This window comes from Drosophila subpulchrella, unplaced genomic scaffold (assembly GCF_014743375.2).
Source record: "Drosophila subpulchrella strain 33 F10 #4 breed RU33 unplaced genomic scaffold, RU_Dsub_v1.1 Primary Assembly Seq354, whole genome shotgun sequence".
In the NCBI taxonomy this organism is placed as follows: Eukaryota; Metazoa; Arthropoda; class Insecta; order Diptera; family Drosophilidae; genus Drosophila; species Drosophila subpulchrella.
In genome coordinates, this window is record NW_023665577.1 from 9,825,007 (window position 1) to 9,844,341 (window position 19,335).

The window sequence follows — 19,335 nt, forward strand, 5'->3', positions numbered from 1 at the left end:
CCGATGGAGACATCGATAGTCGATGTTTGCAGAGCTTGGAATCATCGATGTTTCGTGGTGACTATCGATATTGGGCAAATCATAGCAAGCATCCCTGGGAAACGGTTGAAATTTTTGACAAGTGTGAAACTTCGATTAACATGGAACATATCCACATCCACCATTCGATAATAATTCGAATTTAGCCGCAAATCAATGAGCTTCAATATTTTCTTTTCACGTTTTTGTAGTGAAAGCTTACATTTGCCCTGTCAAGAAGAAAAATTTGGAGTTGAACAGAAATCCATCCCTTATTTATTGCGGAATAACTAGAACAGCGGAACCGCAAAATTTTATGAACCATTTGTTGGGCGGATCTCTGTGGGAATAGGCTGTAACAAAAATGGTATTCCGTTTTTTATCGGTTTGCGTCCACTAGTTCAAATTGGCGCAGAAATACGAAGCTTTTAAACTGAATTCGTTAGACTAAATTGTGCTCACTTAACACCTGGTGTTACCTCAACAAATTTTGCAATTAATCGTTTTTAACAAAAGGCGAAAAATATATTTTTGTTACATTGCATTAATGGGCTAAAATCTAAGAATTCACATAAGCAATCGTTTGGCAATTGGAACTATGTAAAGAGAAAGATTTTTATGGTCAGAATTCAATTGCAAGTCTTGATATCCATGAAAATTAATTTTTGAAATCCTAATGATCCATCAAACCGAAAAAAATAGTCATAAAAACTAAACTATTGTTACATCAAAACATCAATTCAACTATTGAGTATTTAATTTGCCCCAATATTGACTATGACTCTTTACAAAGTATTTTCAAAACCTCCCTGTACTCCCAAGTATAATACTTAAACTGAAACTTGATGCTTTCCAAAGTATAAATTTAAAGTTTTCGTTGGTATTAATACGGGTTCAAACTTCAAATTCGGCAATACTTGGTATGTATAAGAGCTATAACTCTATATTATTAAGTATTGAATCAATACTTACTTTTTTATACTTCCTCTAGTATATTTTCAACAAAATAGATATACAATTTTAATTTTTGTTGTCTTTGATAGGTGCATAATTCAGTGAATACTACCACGTCGCTTGTTTTGTACTTTTGATATTGTATTTGCAATTAAAGTATTTGTAAAAATCGAGTCAACAAGACTAACACAGCTTCAGCTCAAGACATATGCAGTTTCATAGACATTGTATTTTAAAATGAAATGAATTAGGAAGTAAAGAGAGAAACCATCCATCCGCTCGTGCGATGCCAACTCTTTGGACTGACTAACACGAAACCCTAACTAGTCGGTAAATTACACATAAATTAATCATATCGGTCAACAACTACAACTAAATATTAGTTATTAGCGGATAAAGAGCGCCCCATAAACTATATACACTACGCTAGAGTCTACAAGAGTCCCGGTTCCGTTGTCGCTGCCATTTCCGCTCCTCGGATCTTGGATTTACGATCTTAAATCTCAGGCGAGAACGGGGGCACTGCAGCCATTGTTCAGGCGGTATTCGGCATAGACCAGTCCGGTGTTGTGCCAGTGATAGAAGGCCGCCACAATGATCAGGTGCCACCAGTTGTGCGAGTGGCCCACGAAGTCCACCTTGCCGGTGAACCAGCGCTCCGGGATTTTGGCCGCGTAGAAAACGAAGGCGATGAGGCAGAGCAGGTACATGACCACGATGCGGGGCACCATCAGCTGCAAAAATCGAATAAATCATAAGTTAAATCAGATGATTGTTAAGTAAGAAGAAATTCAGTAAGTCTAAAAACATTTCTTAGATTCTAAAGAGTTTCCTATCGAGTTAATTTCACCGTTTTAGTAATTCTTCTCAAAGGATGATAAGCTTTGATACAATGGAATATATAAGTTGTATTTCTAAAATATGTATTATTACATAGGGATAATATTTATTTGAAAAATACTTTTCGTTATCAAGTAGTAAAGTTAAAAAACAAGGATAGCAATTCAAGGGTTGCATTTCAGAAATTGGCAACACTATATGGTCAACTGCTAAGATCTGGCAATAGTGATAAAAAATAATTAACAATGTTTTAAGGTACTAGTGATAACTGTTTGTTTGAAGCAAGTTAAGAAACATATTTAAAACTTACGAAAAAGAAAAGAAAAGTTGTTCTCTCCCTTTTAATAGCTTTGTTAAGCACGCTTTCAGAAACATTTTTTAACTATTGTAAAACGCTATATAAATTATTATTTGATTGTACATCAATAGAACGCTCTCCATCTCATAAAATAATTTTTGGTAAAGGCAGGTCTTTGAGATGTATAAATATTTGCCCAACTTGTCCTATAGTACATACCCTGACTAGCTCGTTCTCCAGGCCGCCCATGGCCACTGCCCAGTGACCCAGCGGAATGATCCCATAGGCAGACCACAGCAACAGCACAGCCACCTTGCCGTTCATGGACACATTCAGTCGGGGAATTTGCACGGCAATGGCCAGGGCGAACATGCCCAAGGCAATCGTGGAGTACAGGGTGCGCAGGAAGGTGTGGCACCAGAAGGCATAGTACATTCCACTGATGTAGATGGCCACCAGCGACAGGGAGATGCCCAGGAAGTCGACCGATAGGAAGATCTCGTAGTGCTCCTCCGATTTGCAGGAGAATATGTGATATATGGCGGACATCAGCATGCAGAGACAGAAGCATACCAGCAAACAGACCACCAGAACCTGGTCGCTCAGGGAGGCGTGGAGGCGCAGGAATTGCAGGTCGAAGATCGTCAGTCCAATGAACAGGATGCAACCGACCAAATGGCTCCAGATATTGATCTAAAAAATAATATATTTTAATTTCATATTTTTTAAAATTCAATATAAAATGTACATAATGGTCTAGAATCAATATCTTTATATTTTTAAAACAAGTTTAATTCAAATATTTGATTAGGTTAAAAAAGATTTCAATTAAAGGTCAATATCTTATTATTGAAAATATTATATACTTTAGAATAAGTTCTTAAGTAATATTAAGTATCTCCTAACTGGGAACCAATATATTATACTTTTTTCTGTGAATTCTTACCGTCTCATTGGTCCACCAGAAAATGCTCTGCAGGCATTGTGCATTGGATAGGAATGTGCGGTAGCCTCGGCGGATGTAGGGGTTGAACTTCAAGTGACTGGGTGCCTGCATGGAAAAAAAAGAAAAAAAGTACAATTGAATAAACATTCCAAATAAATACGAAATTTTCCAAACCGATAAGACATGCAAATCGAATGCGCAGCATTGAAAATAAAACAAAGAATACCAAATAAAATAGAAACGTTCAAACAAATGGAGGAAACCTTTTGGCACTGGCATCCCGTCCAATTCAAAGCAAAAAAGCTTTTCACTTTGTTCAATTAATAATAACTAAATTAATCCAATTTCCCTGGTTAGGAATGTTGCAGACAATTGCTTTAAAATTTAACAAAACTAAGGCAATTGTTTGAAAAGATTTAAAATATTTTTTAAACTTCTCTATTGCAGTGTTAAAAAATAATAATATTGAATTAAGTCATATTTATGCCTTTGAATCGGAAGCAATTATTTGTTTGAGCCCACTTAAAGTCTGGTTTAAAATTGCTTGGGAACTTGTTGAAAGTGAAGATAATTGTTTCGAGAGCTTTTTACCAGTAAGGCTTCAAAAATCCCAGAAATTCGATACCTTGGGGATTTTCACAGACCTGTAACGTACAGCTCCAAAAAATAAAAAACAACAGTAGCTTCTTTTTTTTGAGAGCGCTATTTAAATATTTAATGCCCGCAGTCGTAGAGCTTTTTATTTGTAGCTGGTCGCGACCTTGATTCAGTTGGCATTTGTTGGGTTTGTTTGTTGTCTAATTGTATTATTTTGCAATTGCTGCCAACTCGACCGCCATGGTGGATTTCACATATTTAGGCGTTTTGGCCATTTTACAACGAGCATTTGCTGGCTATTTGGTCATATGACGATAACAATGGGCCAAAGACAACGTTAAAGCCATGTAACCGATAAAAAAATATAATTTATTGTTAAATTGATTTGATATAAAATAAGCAATGGCTTGAACTCGCATTTGTCCGTGGCTGTGGCTTTTTGTCAATTCGCCAAATACAATTTGCGATCAATTAAAATTCAGTGCGCGACAATTGTCGCCAAATTGACCCCCAAGATCGAGTGGGTTAACTCACATCGTCGAAATTGCAGAGCCATTTGAATTTGGACAACTTCTCGTCATAGTTGGGTCCATGCCCCAGAATGTTGGGCTCCTCGTTGGACGGAAATTGATGCGATGCGTCCGTAGAGTCCGTAACCAGTTGACCATCGATCTGAAAGAGATTTAAAAAAAAAAGAAAAGGTTAAAAAAGAAACCTTATCGATTAGCGGCAGCTCAAAACTAATTTGAATTGAGGACAAGAACAGATAATACATTAGATTCTTCCGCCTTATAAACAGACGTTGGCAACTGGCGGTTTTTGGTTTTCGGTTTTCGGTTTTATATTTTTAGCCAACAGCAACTGCAGTCGAAAATTGATTTGTTTGCTGATTTTATTATTATCTTTTCTGCGGTTCCTGCTTTTTCAGATGGCGCTGTTGTTGTTTTTCGCTGGGGTTTTCGGTTTCGTGTGTAAACAACATCTAACAACCGAGCATTGCAAAAATGCCATAATAACAACACCACTAATATCCCCATAAACAAACAGCAACAACAACAACAACAGGTGCTAAAGGGGGCTTGACTATAATTTGTTTATCCAGCTTCTATAAATCTAATGCATAACCATAACAATAACAACAAGTGTGGGAGGGCAAGTGCAAGTGCAAAAGCAAGTATCTTATACAATTCGATGACGTTTTGTTTACAGATTGTTTTGCATTTCTTGCATTCCGTGTTTGGAGAGCATTTGCACTTGACTCAGCAAATGACGAGCCCATATATGTATCAATGAGAATCAAATACAGTTTTATTACTTCCCTAAGTGTGAATCTACTGTACAAACAAAAATATTAACCTTAGTCCTTAAACTACATTTTCTTTAAAGCCCCTAATCTAATTTTTTTTATTTCTTTCCGTGACCTCATATACGCCCAATTATATATACATAACTTGGTTAAAATGTAAAATAATAATCACACTGTAACTACATTTAACCGATTGTGGTTTGCATAACAGTACCTTCTTTAAACACTTAACACACTTAGCTCAAGAGTTACTAAAAGGGTAAAAATAGATATTGCTACCTATTTGTAAATAGTAAAAATAGTAAGTACTTTTGCATTGGCTTTTGCTAAAATTGAAATGGATATGTTTACATAATTCCATTTCTCAATAATTAAATATTTGTTCAAGAGTCAGGAGAGTGTGGAACCAAAAGATTTCACTTGAAATCAATCCACAAATGTTAAAAAATGAATGCACTGCCAAATATTGTCGAGCTTCCCTTAATCTATCACAATTTATATCCCAATAAAATCAAAATTTAAAAACACTCCAACTAAAATATTTAAGAAAAGTATAGAATTGTACACGAGCCTGACAACTTGACATTGTGAATCGTTAAATATTTTCAAACAAACACTTCACGAAAATATTCCAGATTCTAGCAAACAAACATGGTAATGGCAGGCAAATAGAAAATATAATGGAATGCCAACTACAAACAGGATATGACATTCAATTATTATCCATTGACGTAGTTTAGTCAGTTGTTTATTTTGTTGCGATGCACACTTAAGATTTTTAGAGTTTGGAACCCAGCTTACATCTTTCTTTTTGCTGCCGCGAATAGTGCATTTCAGTTCGGTTGTTGTTGTGGTGGTAACAATTGTAGTTTCCATTTTTTGTAAATTTTTTCAACAGATGAAAATATTTGGAATTTTTTAAGAAATGTGTAAGCGTTGTATTTTGAAAGTTTTAAGTTTTCCCTTTTTTCGCATACAAATATTATATTTCAACACTTAAATTACACCAAAATGGGCATTTCAAAATAGCGTTTTCCAAGTTTTTCGCGTCTCCTTGAGGAGTTTTTCAACTGAGCGCGTTGTTTAAAGTAAACCGTTGCGATTGCCAACTAGCTGGCAACTGAAAACCCCACGATATCCAATGTGGCCAATGATGTGAATCAAAAAAAGCTTGCGGGAAAGCTTTCTAAAATTTCGCAGCAGCCAAGAGACGATTGCATTATGATTTTATCGAGTCGAAAATGCTGAGCAATCTTTCCTCTAGAAAGAGGTATTTTTTCAGATTTTTTAGTAGACTGTTATGCTGAAATTATGCGAAATATCGTGGCTGATGAGCTTTCGCTTCTTGTGCAAGAGGCCTGTTTTGGTCAAGTCAGGTTGATTATCGAATACACTGGGGAAAATCCAAGCCACTTTTATATCTAATTTTAAGAATTAAAATCACAGACATTTTTGGGGTTTCACTATTTTTCAGCAATATGAAACCATATATAAAGGGATTGGAAATTTGGTATATTAGCATAGAGGTTTATATTGATATATTATTATTATTAATATTTTTTTGTAGTTGTTTTTATTTTTTTTTTTACACTGAACTTTTGTGCGTTTACCATGTTTGTTTTCGTTGAAGACAAGCCTCCATATTATATAACCAATCGAGTTAATGATTGGGTGCACATTGAGAACCCTTTTGTAAACAACAATTGCACAATTTTGAAAGCTCGAGCTTTTCTCTCGAATTCGCATTAATTGTTTACACGATTTCAATACAGACGGATGCATGATGGGGTTTTATCGCTGGCGGGAGACATAAATAAAAAAGGAAAGCCGTATCTGAAAATCGAGCCCAAAAACAGGTTTCGGCTTTCGTCGAAGTTCAGGAATTCAGTGTGGGGACTTTCGCAAAGCCCACGGGCATGTGTGTAAACATAATGCATAACAAGAGATCGGTGTGTTGCAATCTCTAATCGGTTACAAATACATAATACCCACTTGACCTTGGCTCCATTCGTGGAGATCTAGTGGCTTTAGCCCTGGGGCCGTGGCGAAAATCGCGCACTCTGCCACTTTCGTGTAAGGTTATCTCGAACTCTTGGTTCAGCTTTTTTGGGGTCTGACAGCTGTGATTGAATGCGATGCGATGCACGTGCCGTTTAGAGTCTTTGGGGACAGGAGCGGATCTGAAATCCGGCAGTTTCCGGGTCCGTTTAATAAATCATATCATCATATTTACGATATCACAAAATCTTTTTATGGATGTTCACCTTTTGGATCATCAAAATATTTTCGGGATCATTAAAATTGTTTATCAATTGTTAACATCACCTTATATTTTGTAAAGAATTAATTTCATTTTAAAGAAATATTTTCTTTTCTATCCAAGCTCTAAGTATTAAAATTCGGTAGTTCCGAACTTGACGCACTGAAATTTTAATATCAATGGGCGTAATTTTGGCAAACCTAATCCCAAAAGCCTATTGCTGGCACTCATAGTCCCCTGATAATACCAAACCGCTTTGGCCATTAAAGTGCAAGAACTCTTCTACTCACCCAGCAGTTGTCCGCGGAGTCCTTTCCAGATTTCCGTAAGTAGCAGGTGGACGTTTCTACCGATAGTTCTGTTTCCTCAAGACTCTCTCGGGGACGGGGACTCATGGCGACTTGGAAGCCTGATGGAATTTACAGAAATTCAGCTCGGTTAGAGATCGTGTGTCCGGGTAAATATTTAAGCTGTGGTCGCCAGTTGGAGACCGGCATGTTATCCACCCCCTCCCCATTTCGCAGAAGAGTGCGAAAATTGAGTCGAGCTTCTAAACAAAAGACAACTTGAATGGTGCCAAGTGGGGAGCGTGTTGCCATGTTGTAGTGGAGACAACAAAGACAGCGAGCTTCTCTCTCTTTGTAGCCGCTCTATTTTTCCCTCTTTATCGCTTGGACTTTCTTCAAAGCTTAACTGATTATAGGTGGAAGCAACCTTTCATAGAAAGGTCTCAAAATTGGCCTATATCTATTGCAGTAAGTCCAGCTTTGTTGGTAAGGGTAATCTTCATGAAAATGAAGATAAAAACAAGGGATACAAAACTGTTAATAGTATTTTTTAGGGATGACATTTGAATTGGAAAAATCATAATTCGTAATCTTTAAGCATTAAATTGTTTTGATATTTTTGATTTTTAATTACTTTCTAAAATAAGAAAACCAAGATTATTTTTGCTGATTAAAATAGAAATTTCCTAACAAAATTCACAAAATTTCTCTCTAACACCGTTCATTTTATTTCATTCAAATTCACACATAAAATTGTTTTCTGTGTGCTTAGCAACAAGCGTTTGTCTCCACGGCTGCAGTTTTGAGTTCATTTCTTTATAGCACACATTTCTCTCACAAAAACGTTTGCATAACCAAAATTTCTAAAACTTTTCCAGGTCAATCCCCCAAAGGCAGCTTTCGCAGCACGTGTGCCCACAACTGCAGTGGTTAATTGACATTCCCAAGGGTCCAGATAACCTTCAATTGATTTTGATTTACTTTTGTTTAACTTGGCCACACACGGAACAGGAATTCAAATTTCACTTCGAGCTGAAAAGTTCTCGCGAACACCTCTCGCAACGCGGCAAAAATATCAACTGAATATTTTCACAGACCTCGAGTGTGTTATTTGCCTTGGAAGAAAGAGATCCGAATCGCTATGAAGAGAAGACGGGCTCCAAGAGATCGCGAAAGCTCGACGAAGCTTTGGCGGCGCGAGCACGATTCTTTTTTACTTAGTATTTGAATTGATTCAATGCTAATTAAGCATGCTGTGGTCGTTGCCGCCATCGGAGATTTTACACTGGAACTTCGAAAGCGCTTCCTGAATATTTAAGTTTCATTTGTCATTGTTCCTTAAAAAGGTATCTTAAAATCTTCCGAGACATCGCTCTTGGAGAATCACAGGACCGAGTTCTCTAGCCGTCTATTCTCTTTCTTCTTTCCCCAAAAGTTTACGGAATATTTTCTTCACCTTTTCACCACGCTTTACCATATTATTCGCCAACGCTCTTTGAATATTTTTATTTTTTCCAAGGTGTCTGCGAATAATTAATTGCTTTTACATATGTCAACACTCTCTGAATATTTATACTTTTTCCTTTACCTTAGCAAATGCCCTTCGCATTGACCGAGTTTTAAAATTTCCTCGACTTTTAGCATCGTTAAATGCTTTCAACCCGACGAAAACCATTAAAAAGTGTAATTATTGACCTAAGAAAGCAGTCACTTGGCATTGTCGTGGCCATAAGATAGCTGTGTTCACAATCAGTGGCGGATCCAGAGACGATTCTTGGGGGGGGAAATTGAACTTATTCTTCGATTTGGGGTTCAAACTTATTATTGCGAGAGAAATACAGTACAAATTATAAAACAATAATATTATTTGGTGAAAAGAGTGTCACTGTTGTATTTTCATTTTTTTATTGCAGAGAATATTTTTCTAGCAAACAAGTAAAATTTTCAGGTTCTGTGGTTCCAAGGGGGGGGAAATTTCCCTAATTTCACCCCCCGTGGATCCGCCACTGTCACAATAAAAGCTCACAGCAAACCCATTTCAAAATCTTCATGATGTCCAATTAAAATATAAACCAAAATCAGCCTAACTGCCAGCCTAATAAAAATTATCACGAAACCCGTCATCTTTCAACACGATAATTATTCAAAAAAGCTGAATAACCGCTGACTTTCAGTTTAGAAGTAAGAAATGGAAAGAGTAGTGTATTATAAACATTGAAAACAAAATGAAATAAAAATGTGAAACAAATGCAGCATCTATTTAGTAATTTTAAATTAAGCAAACTCAAATATGTCTAAGCAAATTAACATAAACAGTTTACAAAAGGCGTGTCAAACCAAATCGAATAATTTCCAAAATGTACATAAGAGACAGCTTTACAAATGTTCAAAAAACTAAGAAAATTAAATTAATTAAATTTTTACAATTTGAAGACAAAGAAAGTAAAAAATTGTTGAAACCTCATCGATTACACACATTTGAAGTTATAGAAAGCGAACGTGGTTCACGATCTTTCTTCACATTGGCGCTTGATGTCAATTTGAATTTTTGCAATTTTTATTTTTCCGGTTCTTTAAATATAATATAATAATAATAATTTTTCCAGCTGATTTTTATTTGTAGTTTTGTTTTTCTTTGTATTTAAACTTATTATGTTGATGCTGTTGTTGGTAGCTGTCTAGCTTTTAATGTTTAATGCTTACATAATTTTTTCAGTAATTATTATTAAATTATTTCCGTTTATGCTGTTCTGTTCTGTTCGGTCAAAACACATTTATTCCCAGTTCGCCACCAATCTGCCAGTTGTTGCTCCAGTTCCAGCTGCTGCTGCTGCTGCAAGGCCTCCGGTCCGCTGGCGTTTGCCGCTGCTGCTGTTGTAGCCGCCGCCGCCCAAGTTGCTGTTCCTAATGCTAATGCCGCTGCGGAGGCGGTTGTTGATGTTGCTGATGCTGCAGTTGCTGCTGCTGCAGTTGCTGTTGCTCTTGCTGATGTTGCTGCTGTAACTCTGGCGATTGTTGGTATTGTGGTTGCTGCTCCTGCTGCTGTGGCCGCAGTTCCTGCTGATATTGTGGTTATTGTTGTGGTCAACCGCACGGCGGCCATTGCCATTAACAATGCCGCGGCTGCAGCTCCTCATCCTCATCTGATTCTGACTATTGTAAACTGTTGATGTTATCTTTGTTGCTGTTGCTGCTGTTGCTTTTACTGTTGTTTTTGCTTCTGCTGTTGCCGATGCATCTGCATTTGCATCTGCCTTTACTGCTGCTGTTGTTGTTGATGTTGAATTTGCTGATTCTGTTGGACTGCTGCAATCTGGAACGCATCACATAGCATACTTTCTAGTCCACTCTCGTGCCAGCTCATTGTATTTTTCCCGATCGGTTTTATATATTCTGGCAATCTCTGGAACAAGAGGATCGTCTGGATTGGGATCACAGAGTAGAGAGCAAATTGATAATAAGACTGCAAGAAAAAGAGACGAATATTAGTTTAATTTGCATATGAGGGCTTCAGCTACACACACTCACCTTTTGAAATAGTTAATGCTGGCGACCACTGAGATCTTAATATATCGAGACAAATCGATCCATTGCTGTTGATGTTTGGATGGTATATGCGCGTTGTAAAAGCCACTTTGGGTGGTTTAAAGGGATAGTCTGTTGGAAAATGTATAGTTAAGAAGAATACACCTCCTTGATAAGGGCTGTCCGGCTGTAAGAAAAAGGAAATAATGTCTGTTAGTTAAATGATTTTTAAAAACTAATTTATTTTCTCTTTGGTAGATTACGGATGGGGTTCAGCTGACAATATAGGGCAATACGAATTATTTTAACCAATTTCCTAACGAAACTTATATACAAGTACGTGCGTTTTAGAATGATTGAATGTTTAAACTGTTTTTACTGTAAAGAAAATGCAATAAAATTCTATAATGGAATTCCATTCTATTAAAAGATTACCGCAAGGCAAGTTCTTATCTATTCAGTCTAATCATTTTAAATTATCTTGGTGTAATTTACACTGTTATTACAAAGCTAAATAACAATTAGGTATTGCCTCGCTATCACGTTTAAATGTATTAATATATTTTTGTAATTGCATTTAGTGATCTATTACTGAAGTCAAATCCGCAAACCAAAGACAAATAAATCAATTAAAATTAGTTTAGGCTCAAAATTAAGCTGATCCATTAGTAGCTCCATTTTGATCTCATCCAGCTGATCTTTTATTCCTCTTACCGGGCCCATTATTGTAGCTTGCCAGTGAAATACTGTAAGGAAAAGGAATACATTAGTCAAACACTTGAAAGTACGCATTTAAAGTAATGAGATAGAAAGCTAGAGAGCAAACAAAAAATGCATCTGCAGTAAAACGTTTTTTGTTTGCTTTAATTTGCATTGAGTCCTATATCTGCCCTGGAGCTAAATAATTGTGTATACAGTAGGCACATACTTGAAAATGTTAAATACCCTTGAATTGGCTACTCTAGAAAAGTAGAACGGTACGTATTTACAAATATATTCTTTGCTAAAGGTTCTACTCAGGCATGGATTTCAGATAAAACCAATCAATGCCTTGAGTATACAATATACTCAAGCAGACTGGTACCACCTCTTCTCCTACTTTTCGAAGTAAAATTGAAAATATGTATTACCAAAATTCCTTTTAGCCAAGCCTTACTGTATGTGCATTCAATGCAGCAAACTCGCTCTCGTCTAAATAAATGCACCACTCTCTCAGTACCTCCCACCACCCCACCACAACAGCACTTCCTTTCCCATGGCCACGCTCTTTGGCGATTCCTCCACAAAAGAACAAACACAAACAATGCCAGCCAAAGAGCCTTGGCACCGACAATTGGCAGCGACGTCAGCAGCAGAAAAAGCACCAAACGACTCTCCCTCGAAACAAAAACAAAGGCGCTTATATGGCGAATATCTACAGGAAAATACCCTGTAGTCAACCTGAATTTCGAAAAGCAATGCATAAGTAATTTTTAAAGCCAACTTCCCCTCTGGTTCGATATTTTGATAAATAATAAAGATAAACACAAAGTAATATTATTATTATTAGGGATAATATGATCATCTATATCTACAAATCTAAACACTATATATGATAAGTCATATAATTTAAATTTTTTAGTACTTATGCGGGACACCATTGATAAATAATGAAGAATATTATTGTTATCATGGATAATATCTAAATATATCTACTATTCTTATCACTATATATCACAACCACAGGTAGTCATATAATTAAAATTTCTATCACTCAAGCAAGACATCGCAAAAACAAGAAATAAATAATCTTGTAATTGTATTTCTTCATTGGCTTATATTTCCACGAATTCTATATACCCCTGTATCACCCGAAAACTGGTCATATAAGTACCCTTGTACTCTGCGAACAAACTGTATGAAGAGAGAGCACGGAACGTGTGGCAGTTGGCTCAGAACCATGGCCAAAACAGAGCCACTAGCTATATCGTCAATGTCATCCTGGGGAACTGAACGAATACGGTTGGGGAAACCCTCTCTGTTTGGTTGAGAACTGAGAAGAACTGGGAACTGGGCCCTCGGTAACCAGCTGCTGCCTTGACCATAATTACACGAAATGTTCATTTGTCCATTTGCAGTGTGGAATTGGAGTGCGGGGAATGCGACGGCATTGTATTTGCCATAGCTCGGACTGAAGTAATCTAATAGCTACAGCCATGATGATATTGCCACTTAAACAATAATCAATAAATTCGGGGCATTGCTAGGAGATAGAAACCCAGATGGGAGTCAACAAATATAAATATATATATAAAAGTAATGCAAATATAAAAATACTGATTTCTATACTAGTTGCTGGTCTAGTTGATGATTTAATTAAAACGGAATGTTATTCTGTGATTAGTCACTCTATTTGCTTAGCTTTCTAATCGAGTTACTCTTGTTGTTCAATTGTATTAAACTAAACTTGGGGCACCCACAACATTTTTCCAAGTCTACCAAGTAAATCAATTGAATAACTTAGTTTAAAACCGCTATGGTAGCTTAGATCAAAAGCATTCAATCAATTTCATTTTAAATACATGATTAAATCATAAGGTTTCTTTTGCCGTGCTACGATTTCAATGGATTAACTCCACGCACACGAGTAGAAAGACTACCCAACACTGAGCGAAAAGTGCTGGGGAGTTGTCATTGCACTCGAGGGAAAATTTAACACCCAACCAACACCCACAAAACCAAATTAGGCCCCGCCCTTCACTGCAATGCCAGTCTTCTACTTTGGTTACTCGAAACTTTTGGACAAGCGTTCGAAACTGCCGAACGATAATGTAAACGAAATGATAACAACTAGGGAAACAAATCGAACGATTTGTACCTCAATGTACATACAAACTTTTACGTTCATATACATACAACTTATAATGAAGACGATTAAATACTGATAATAGAAATCGAGTGAAATCGCTCGACTGGTAGCAATTATCAACAAACGATGACAATTAGCATTATTTACTGTCTCATGGGGAACTTGAATGAGTTCAATTTCCTCACGAGCAGCCAAACAGGGAAATGAACCACAAAGAAAAATGCCATGGAAAATGCTGTCATATAGCAAATCTAGGTTGTTAACACTTCAGCATTTCTCAAGAACATTTTCATATATATAAAAGCGAAAAACGCAATCCGGAAAGCTGTGCCACACCGTTCTTGACTTAAGGAATGCGAAAAACATTAGGAATACATGTTTCATATCCGACACTTTTTGTGAACCTTAAATACATCAGATGTTTTTGAAAAAAATGCTCCCAAAACTAAGTAATTTCTTAACCTCTTCTAAGATTACAATTTCAACAAGGTAATGCCTATACCCCTTTTCTTTTTGGCAAAAATCGACTTGTGCAAGGCTATGTAATTACACGATTTCACTTTTAAGTGACGTCATTGGAGAGTGACCCCCATATGGCTGACAACTCTTTTTCTTTGATGGCTTTTCAGTAACGGTTGTCTGTATTCAGTAGCGCTCTACGTGATATAACGTAACTGAATCCAATCCAAAACCAGTGTGAATTTGTTGACTAATTGCATGTCGGCATAGTTAGTTTTTGAATCGAGTTCAAGACAGCGAAAAAAAAGAACCAGCTCTGTAACAAGAACCAAGTCATGGCGATCAGCTGTTTAGAGGCCGTCGCTATCACAACATAAAGAACTGAGTCCAAACTCGGTGTAAAAGAGTACCAAATTAGCATATAACAAGCAAAAAGAACCGCAAATAGATGTAGAAATGGCTAGTCACGAATGAAATTCATGACGTGGTAATAGTCCATCAATAATATTTACATTTTTCATTAGCGATTTCGGGACGCAAGTCTTTCTTTTTATAATAATTGTTCTCTCTACAGAGTGCAGTTTTTTATTATTCTTAAATGCGTCAAATGTCTTTCCTTTGAAACTTATGATGTGGTGTTTTTTTATTTTAATCTACAAAAATATAAGAAGTACCATTCATAATTTATCTCATTTCTATATTTTGCCTGAGAAACATTATTCAGTTTTCGTTTAATGAACTTTATATTGAATTTAACTTGGCAACTCAAAAATAATTCCCATATTTTTTTCGCATTCTTAGCTCCCACAAGATATGGTGAAATCAAAACTTAGCTCAGAGCTCCATAACATACTGCTGACTCATGGCAACTTTTCGAAATGGTGAATAACATTAACCATACTTACAATCATCTCCAACTGGACCGGCTGAACATTGTGCAGGTGGATCTCTGCCCAGATCTTGCAGTTCCTGTTGAACAAAGGAAATATATTAGTAATTGAATTTTTATGAAGGGAGAACTATAAGATTTTAGATTTTACTATAAAAACTCTACGAACTTACGTTCAGAAAGTGAAAACATTTGCATAGTTTTGATAATTTTTTTTTTATATTAATATACATAACTAGAATATCTAATGATCTTCACCCCATTTAGTGGTATAAAACCTAACTATTGTAATTAATAGAACCCCTACGAATTTTTAGAGTGGAAAATACAAAGTCAAAAGGTAAACTTCATGGCTATCTGGTTGTGTTTTCCGGTTGTCGTTTGTTCTTTTGTTTTGGTCTATAATGCACCGATATCTCCCGTGTTTTCGAGGGTGTGAGTGTACATTTTGTGTGGTTGGCATGCAAATGATGTAAATTTTAAATGCAGAATTTAAAAACAGAAATATGGGGATACAAAATAAACATTTTTATGCGAGAGTTGCGTTCGAGGCGAGAGCGAGCGAGAGGGAGAGACGTGAAAAATCAAGTTCGTTGGCCCGGACCACAAATGGCGCTGTCTCCCTCTGCCCCACCCCCCACCCCACTCGCTCCGTCTCTGTTGCACTCGCACGCACACAGCTGAGCGGCTCCCTCCCCCCTCTCTCTCTATCCCTCTCCTGCCTCTTCTTCAGTTATCACAGCTGCCCCACACACACACACTGGCACAAAAAGAGGAGAGAGAATAAGGTGTAAGGTAAACCGGCAAAAAAAAAAGAATATGTATGTAAAAAAGAATAATGAAGATGAGCTGCGAAAGAAGAGCGCGGCTCAGGGGTGAAGTGAAAGGGGAGGCGGAGGAGAAAGAAGAGTGAGAAGCTAGAGCTTCTGTGCGTGCGTGTGTTTGTAACGGCACCCCAAAATTTGAGTGGAACACAACAAAAATAGCCGTCGCGAAAAGAAAAAACCCCGTGTTTCTTCTCGCCCCATCTCCCTCACTCATTTCGAGAATTATACCTGTTGAGCAAAAATAAATTACAAGAAATTGTTACATTTCTTTTTTCGGTTGGAGTCACAGACCACTTATGAGTCATAAAAGGCAAAACAAATAAGGTAAAACAAAAACAATCACGCACATTTGTACACGGACAGAAATGCCGATTTGGTGATTGTAGGCCAGGTTAAATAGTTTTCTAACTCAATATAAAAAAAAATTTGTCATTAAGACATAATATTTTTGAACCAAAGTTCCCAAAGCGGTGGAATATTTATAATGGCCTTTATGTTGATAAAATTCTTAAGTTAAAAACTAGATTTCTTGCAGTGTGCGGTCCAAGAGAGCTTGATCCGCATTTAAGCCGACTATTCTCTCTCGCACTTTAACTCTCTTTTCGGCAAATGAGGCCAGGGCAACTAAAAAAAAAGCCTTGAAGAATTGGCCCCAAAATGGGGGCGTGCGTGATTTTATCGGTTTCTACTGGAAAATATACTTTTATTTCCGGTTTGCCATTTCGTTCTCGTTTAGGCAGGAATTAAAAGTTTTTAATAGAGGAAAAACTACGTAAAACGAGGAAAAACTCAATGGCCATGACGCCGACGCCGGCAGCGCTGCGACGTCGAGACAGTCAGCAGACCCTCGCACACACTCGCATACTTTACGCTATTCTCACGCTCACAGAGATAATGTACAAATTCCGCATTCACCGCTCATTTCGTATTTAAATTATGCTTAATTATAATTTATAACTAATTATTTGGGGGCCTTTCGGTTGTCGGGTGTTTTGCAACACTGAAGCCAGCACGCACACACTTGCGCTCTCTTTGGCTCTGCCCCATTGCGAGAGCGGGACAGAGAGCGGCCTCAGCTGTCGCCAGCAAAGGGAAGGTGCCAAGGCCAGAGCGAGACGGCATGCAATGGCGAGCCAAGTGATGGCGAGACTTTGTATTTGCGCGTGTGTTGGTGGGGGTATGACTATGATAACCGGCTGCAAACTTAAAAAAAAAAGATCCCAATTCGCCAAGTAAAATTTCCACACAACTACAAGACATTAGTAATGTTTTTCAAGATGTTTTAGCTTGGCCATGATGGGCCCCCGAAAATGTTATTATTTCCAGACAAAATGGGGGGTGGGAAGGCATTACTGGACAAGGACAAACGACGCGCAGGCACTTTAAAAATAATTATCGAAGCACGCACACTAGGGCCACACTCCACCTATGTAGACATATATATTATATTTATATATATATACTTGGGGCAACACTATTTCTGAATTATCAGCGCAAAAAGTAGGGTTAGGTTAATTTTATACGCTTCTTGCTTTTGCTCTGTTTTATTTTTTGCTGGATCTTTCTGCGGCGCTGGCAGTGTGTGCGCTTGCAAGTGTGTTGGTGCCGTGAGTGTGTGTGTGTGCGGTGGGGTTGAGAGTGTGTGTGCGAGTGCCGTGTACAGCGTGTATTGGGTAACAGCGCCCGTAGAGCTGAGAAACTCCGCCGTATAGTTGCATTAATGCAAATGCATCCATCCAGGTGCCCGGCACTCGCACGCACACTCTCGCACAAACAATGCACATTTGCATTGCACTTTCACGCACAGCACACGCACGCATCATCGCACAGACACACACACACGCATACTCCCGCAAAAGTAACGGAAACGACGATGACTGCACCACACGTTGCCTTGCCCACCACACGCACACATCCTTGGCCCTTTTTCACCACCCTAAAAATTTCTAATCTCATTCTAATTAGAAACTTATTAATTAAGGTAACGCCAGCTTTTTTTTACCTCCCCTTCGCTCGCTTCTTTCTTAGTCTCCGCTTTGCCCTGCTTCGAGAGTACCTACGTTTCACATTTCTTGCATAAAATTTTTCTCCCGTCGAAATTCATGTCTGTTCACATTTTTCCCCACTTTTAACTTGGTGTTGCGGCCCTAATGGTTTGGTTTTTAACCCGTTTCGCAGAGCTTTTCGCTTTTTTTTTTCGTTTTTCACATACCTTATTGATTCTTTTTAACGCCATTTTCTGATTGAAATTTGATTTTCTGGGTGGTGTGTGTGTGTGTTTGGTTGGATGGTTGCTCGCTGGTGTTGGTGTCTCGCGTATTTCTTTTGTTCTTCGCACAGAATTGGGGTTTTTCAATAAATCTCCTGCTCGCTTAGAATTGAACGAAAACGAACACAAAAGCTGCGTTGCGCCTCAAGAACTTTGATGCTTAAATATGGCTCTCTCGATTGTGTGTCCCTTGTCTCGAAATAAAGCAGCACCAGCGCACTGCGAGTAAAAACGGCGACCCGACGAAGACTACGGCGATGATTATTTTTTCCCAATCAATGCGGGGCCTTTCGAGCGCGCGTGTGAGCGAGATGACGGATGGCGAGTTGAGCAGAGAGTGACTGTCCCGTTGGCGGAGCGGGCGTGCAAGCGAGACGGGTGGTGTGCGTGTTCGGTGGCGGTGTTGCAAAACGGCAGTCCAATAGAGCAGTCCAGCTAGACGGGCATCAGCGGCGCATGTATATCCCTTTCATGTGGGGTGGCCAGATCGATCAGGTGGCAACGCCTTTGGTGGGGGGAAATCAATTAATTATTACATGCTGTGCCATGAACACCAAAAACTCTCGTCCTTTACTCACCTTAATTGGATGTGGGTCGATTACCGGCAGCTAGGTGTCTTGTCTTTGCGCCCTAGCCCTTATTTTTGGTGGTGCGTGCGCGCAAAACTTTGCAATTTGTTTGTAGATTTGTTAGCACACAACGTGTAGCTGGCTGCCGGAATGTTTTTACTGAGCAATTTTGATCTGCTGTCGATCCGGGTAAGTGAAATATACCCGACTAGCTACTGGGTTGCATAATTGTCAAGGCGTTAGTTTTAAATTTAAATTTACGTAGTCCGCTGATCTGGCAGGGTTGCCAAGTGGTGTACTTACCAACACTGCCCTGGCGGCCAAATATGACCGTTCATCTGCCGGGCTGAAAATCCATGCATTTTTTATGAAGGCTTATCGGAATTGGCTATCGGTTGTTGTCAGCTGTTCTTTTTGGTCAATTGACAGTGTGAATAATGCAT

At 38.1% G+C, this 19,335-nt stretch overlaps 2 protein-coding genes across 3 annotated transcripts; both read right to left on the reverse strand.

Moving 5' to 3' along the window:
• Positions 1-1,095: 1,095 nt before the first annotated feature.
• LOC119559859 (progestin and adipoQ receptor family member 3) lies at positions 1,096-8,640 on the reverse strand. Of its 2 annotated transcripts, XM_037872964.1 has the most exons (6): positions 8,488-8,640; positions 7,510-7,628; positions 4,188-4,325; positions 3,057-3,161; positions 2,330-2,803; positions 1,096-1,706 (listed from the first exon to the last, which is right to left on the reverse strand). In XM_037872964.1, the coding sequence occupies exons 2-6, from the start codon at positions 7,612-7,614 to the stop codon at positions 1,476-1,478; spliced, it is 1,053 nt and encodes a 350-aa protein (XP_037728892.1). In that variant the 5' UTR covers positions 7,615-7,628; positions 8,488-8,640; the 3' UTR covers positions 1,096-1,475. The 2 variants fall into 2 exon arrangements, with proteins under 2 accessions (XP_037728892.1, XP_037728893.1); XM_037872965.1 differs by lacking the exons at positions 7,510-7,628; positions 8,488-8,640 and adding an exon at positions 5,761-6,061.
• Positions 8,641-10,100: 1,460 nt separating this feature from the next.
• Positions 10,101-19,051, reverse strand: LOC119559860 (ubiquitin-conjugating enzyme E2-17 kDa). The gene is made up of 6 exons (XM_037872966.1): positions 18,902-19,051; positions 18,267-18,828; positions 15,244-15,307; positions 11,746-11,777; positions 11,035-11,218; positions 10,101-10,969 (listed from the first exon to the last, which is right to left on the reverse strand). The coding sequence occupies exons 2-6, from the start codon at positions 18,288-18,290 to the stop codon at positions 10,830-10,832; spliced, it is 444 nt and encodes a 147-aa protein (XP_037728894.1). The 5' UTR covers positions 18,291-18,828; positions 18,902-19,051; the 3' UTR covers positions 10,101-10,829.
• Between the last annotated feature and the right edge of the window lie 284 nt (positions 19,052-19,335).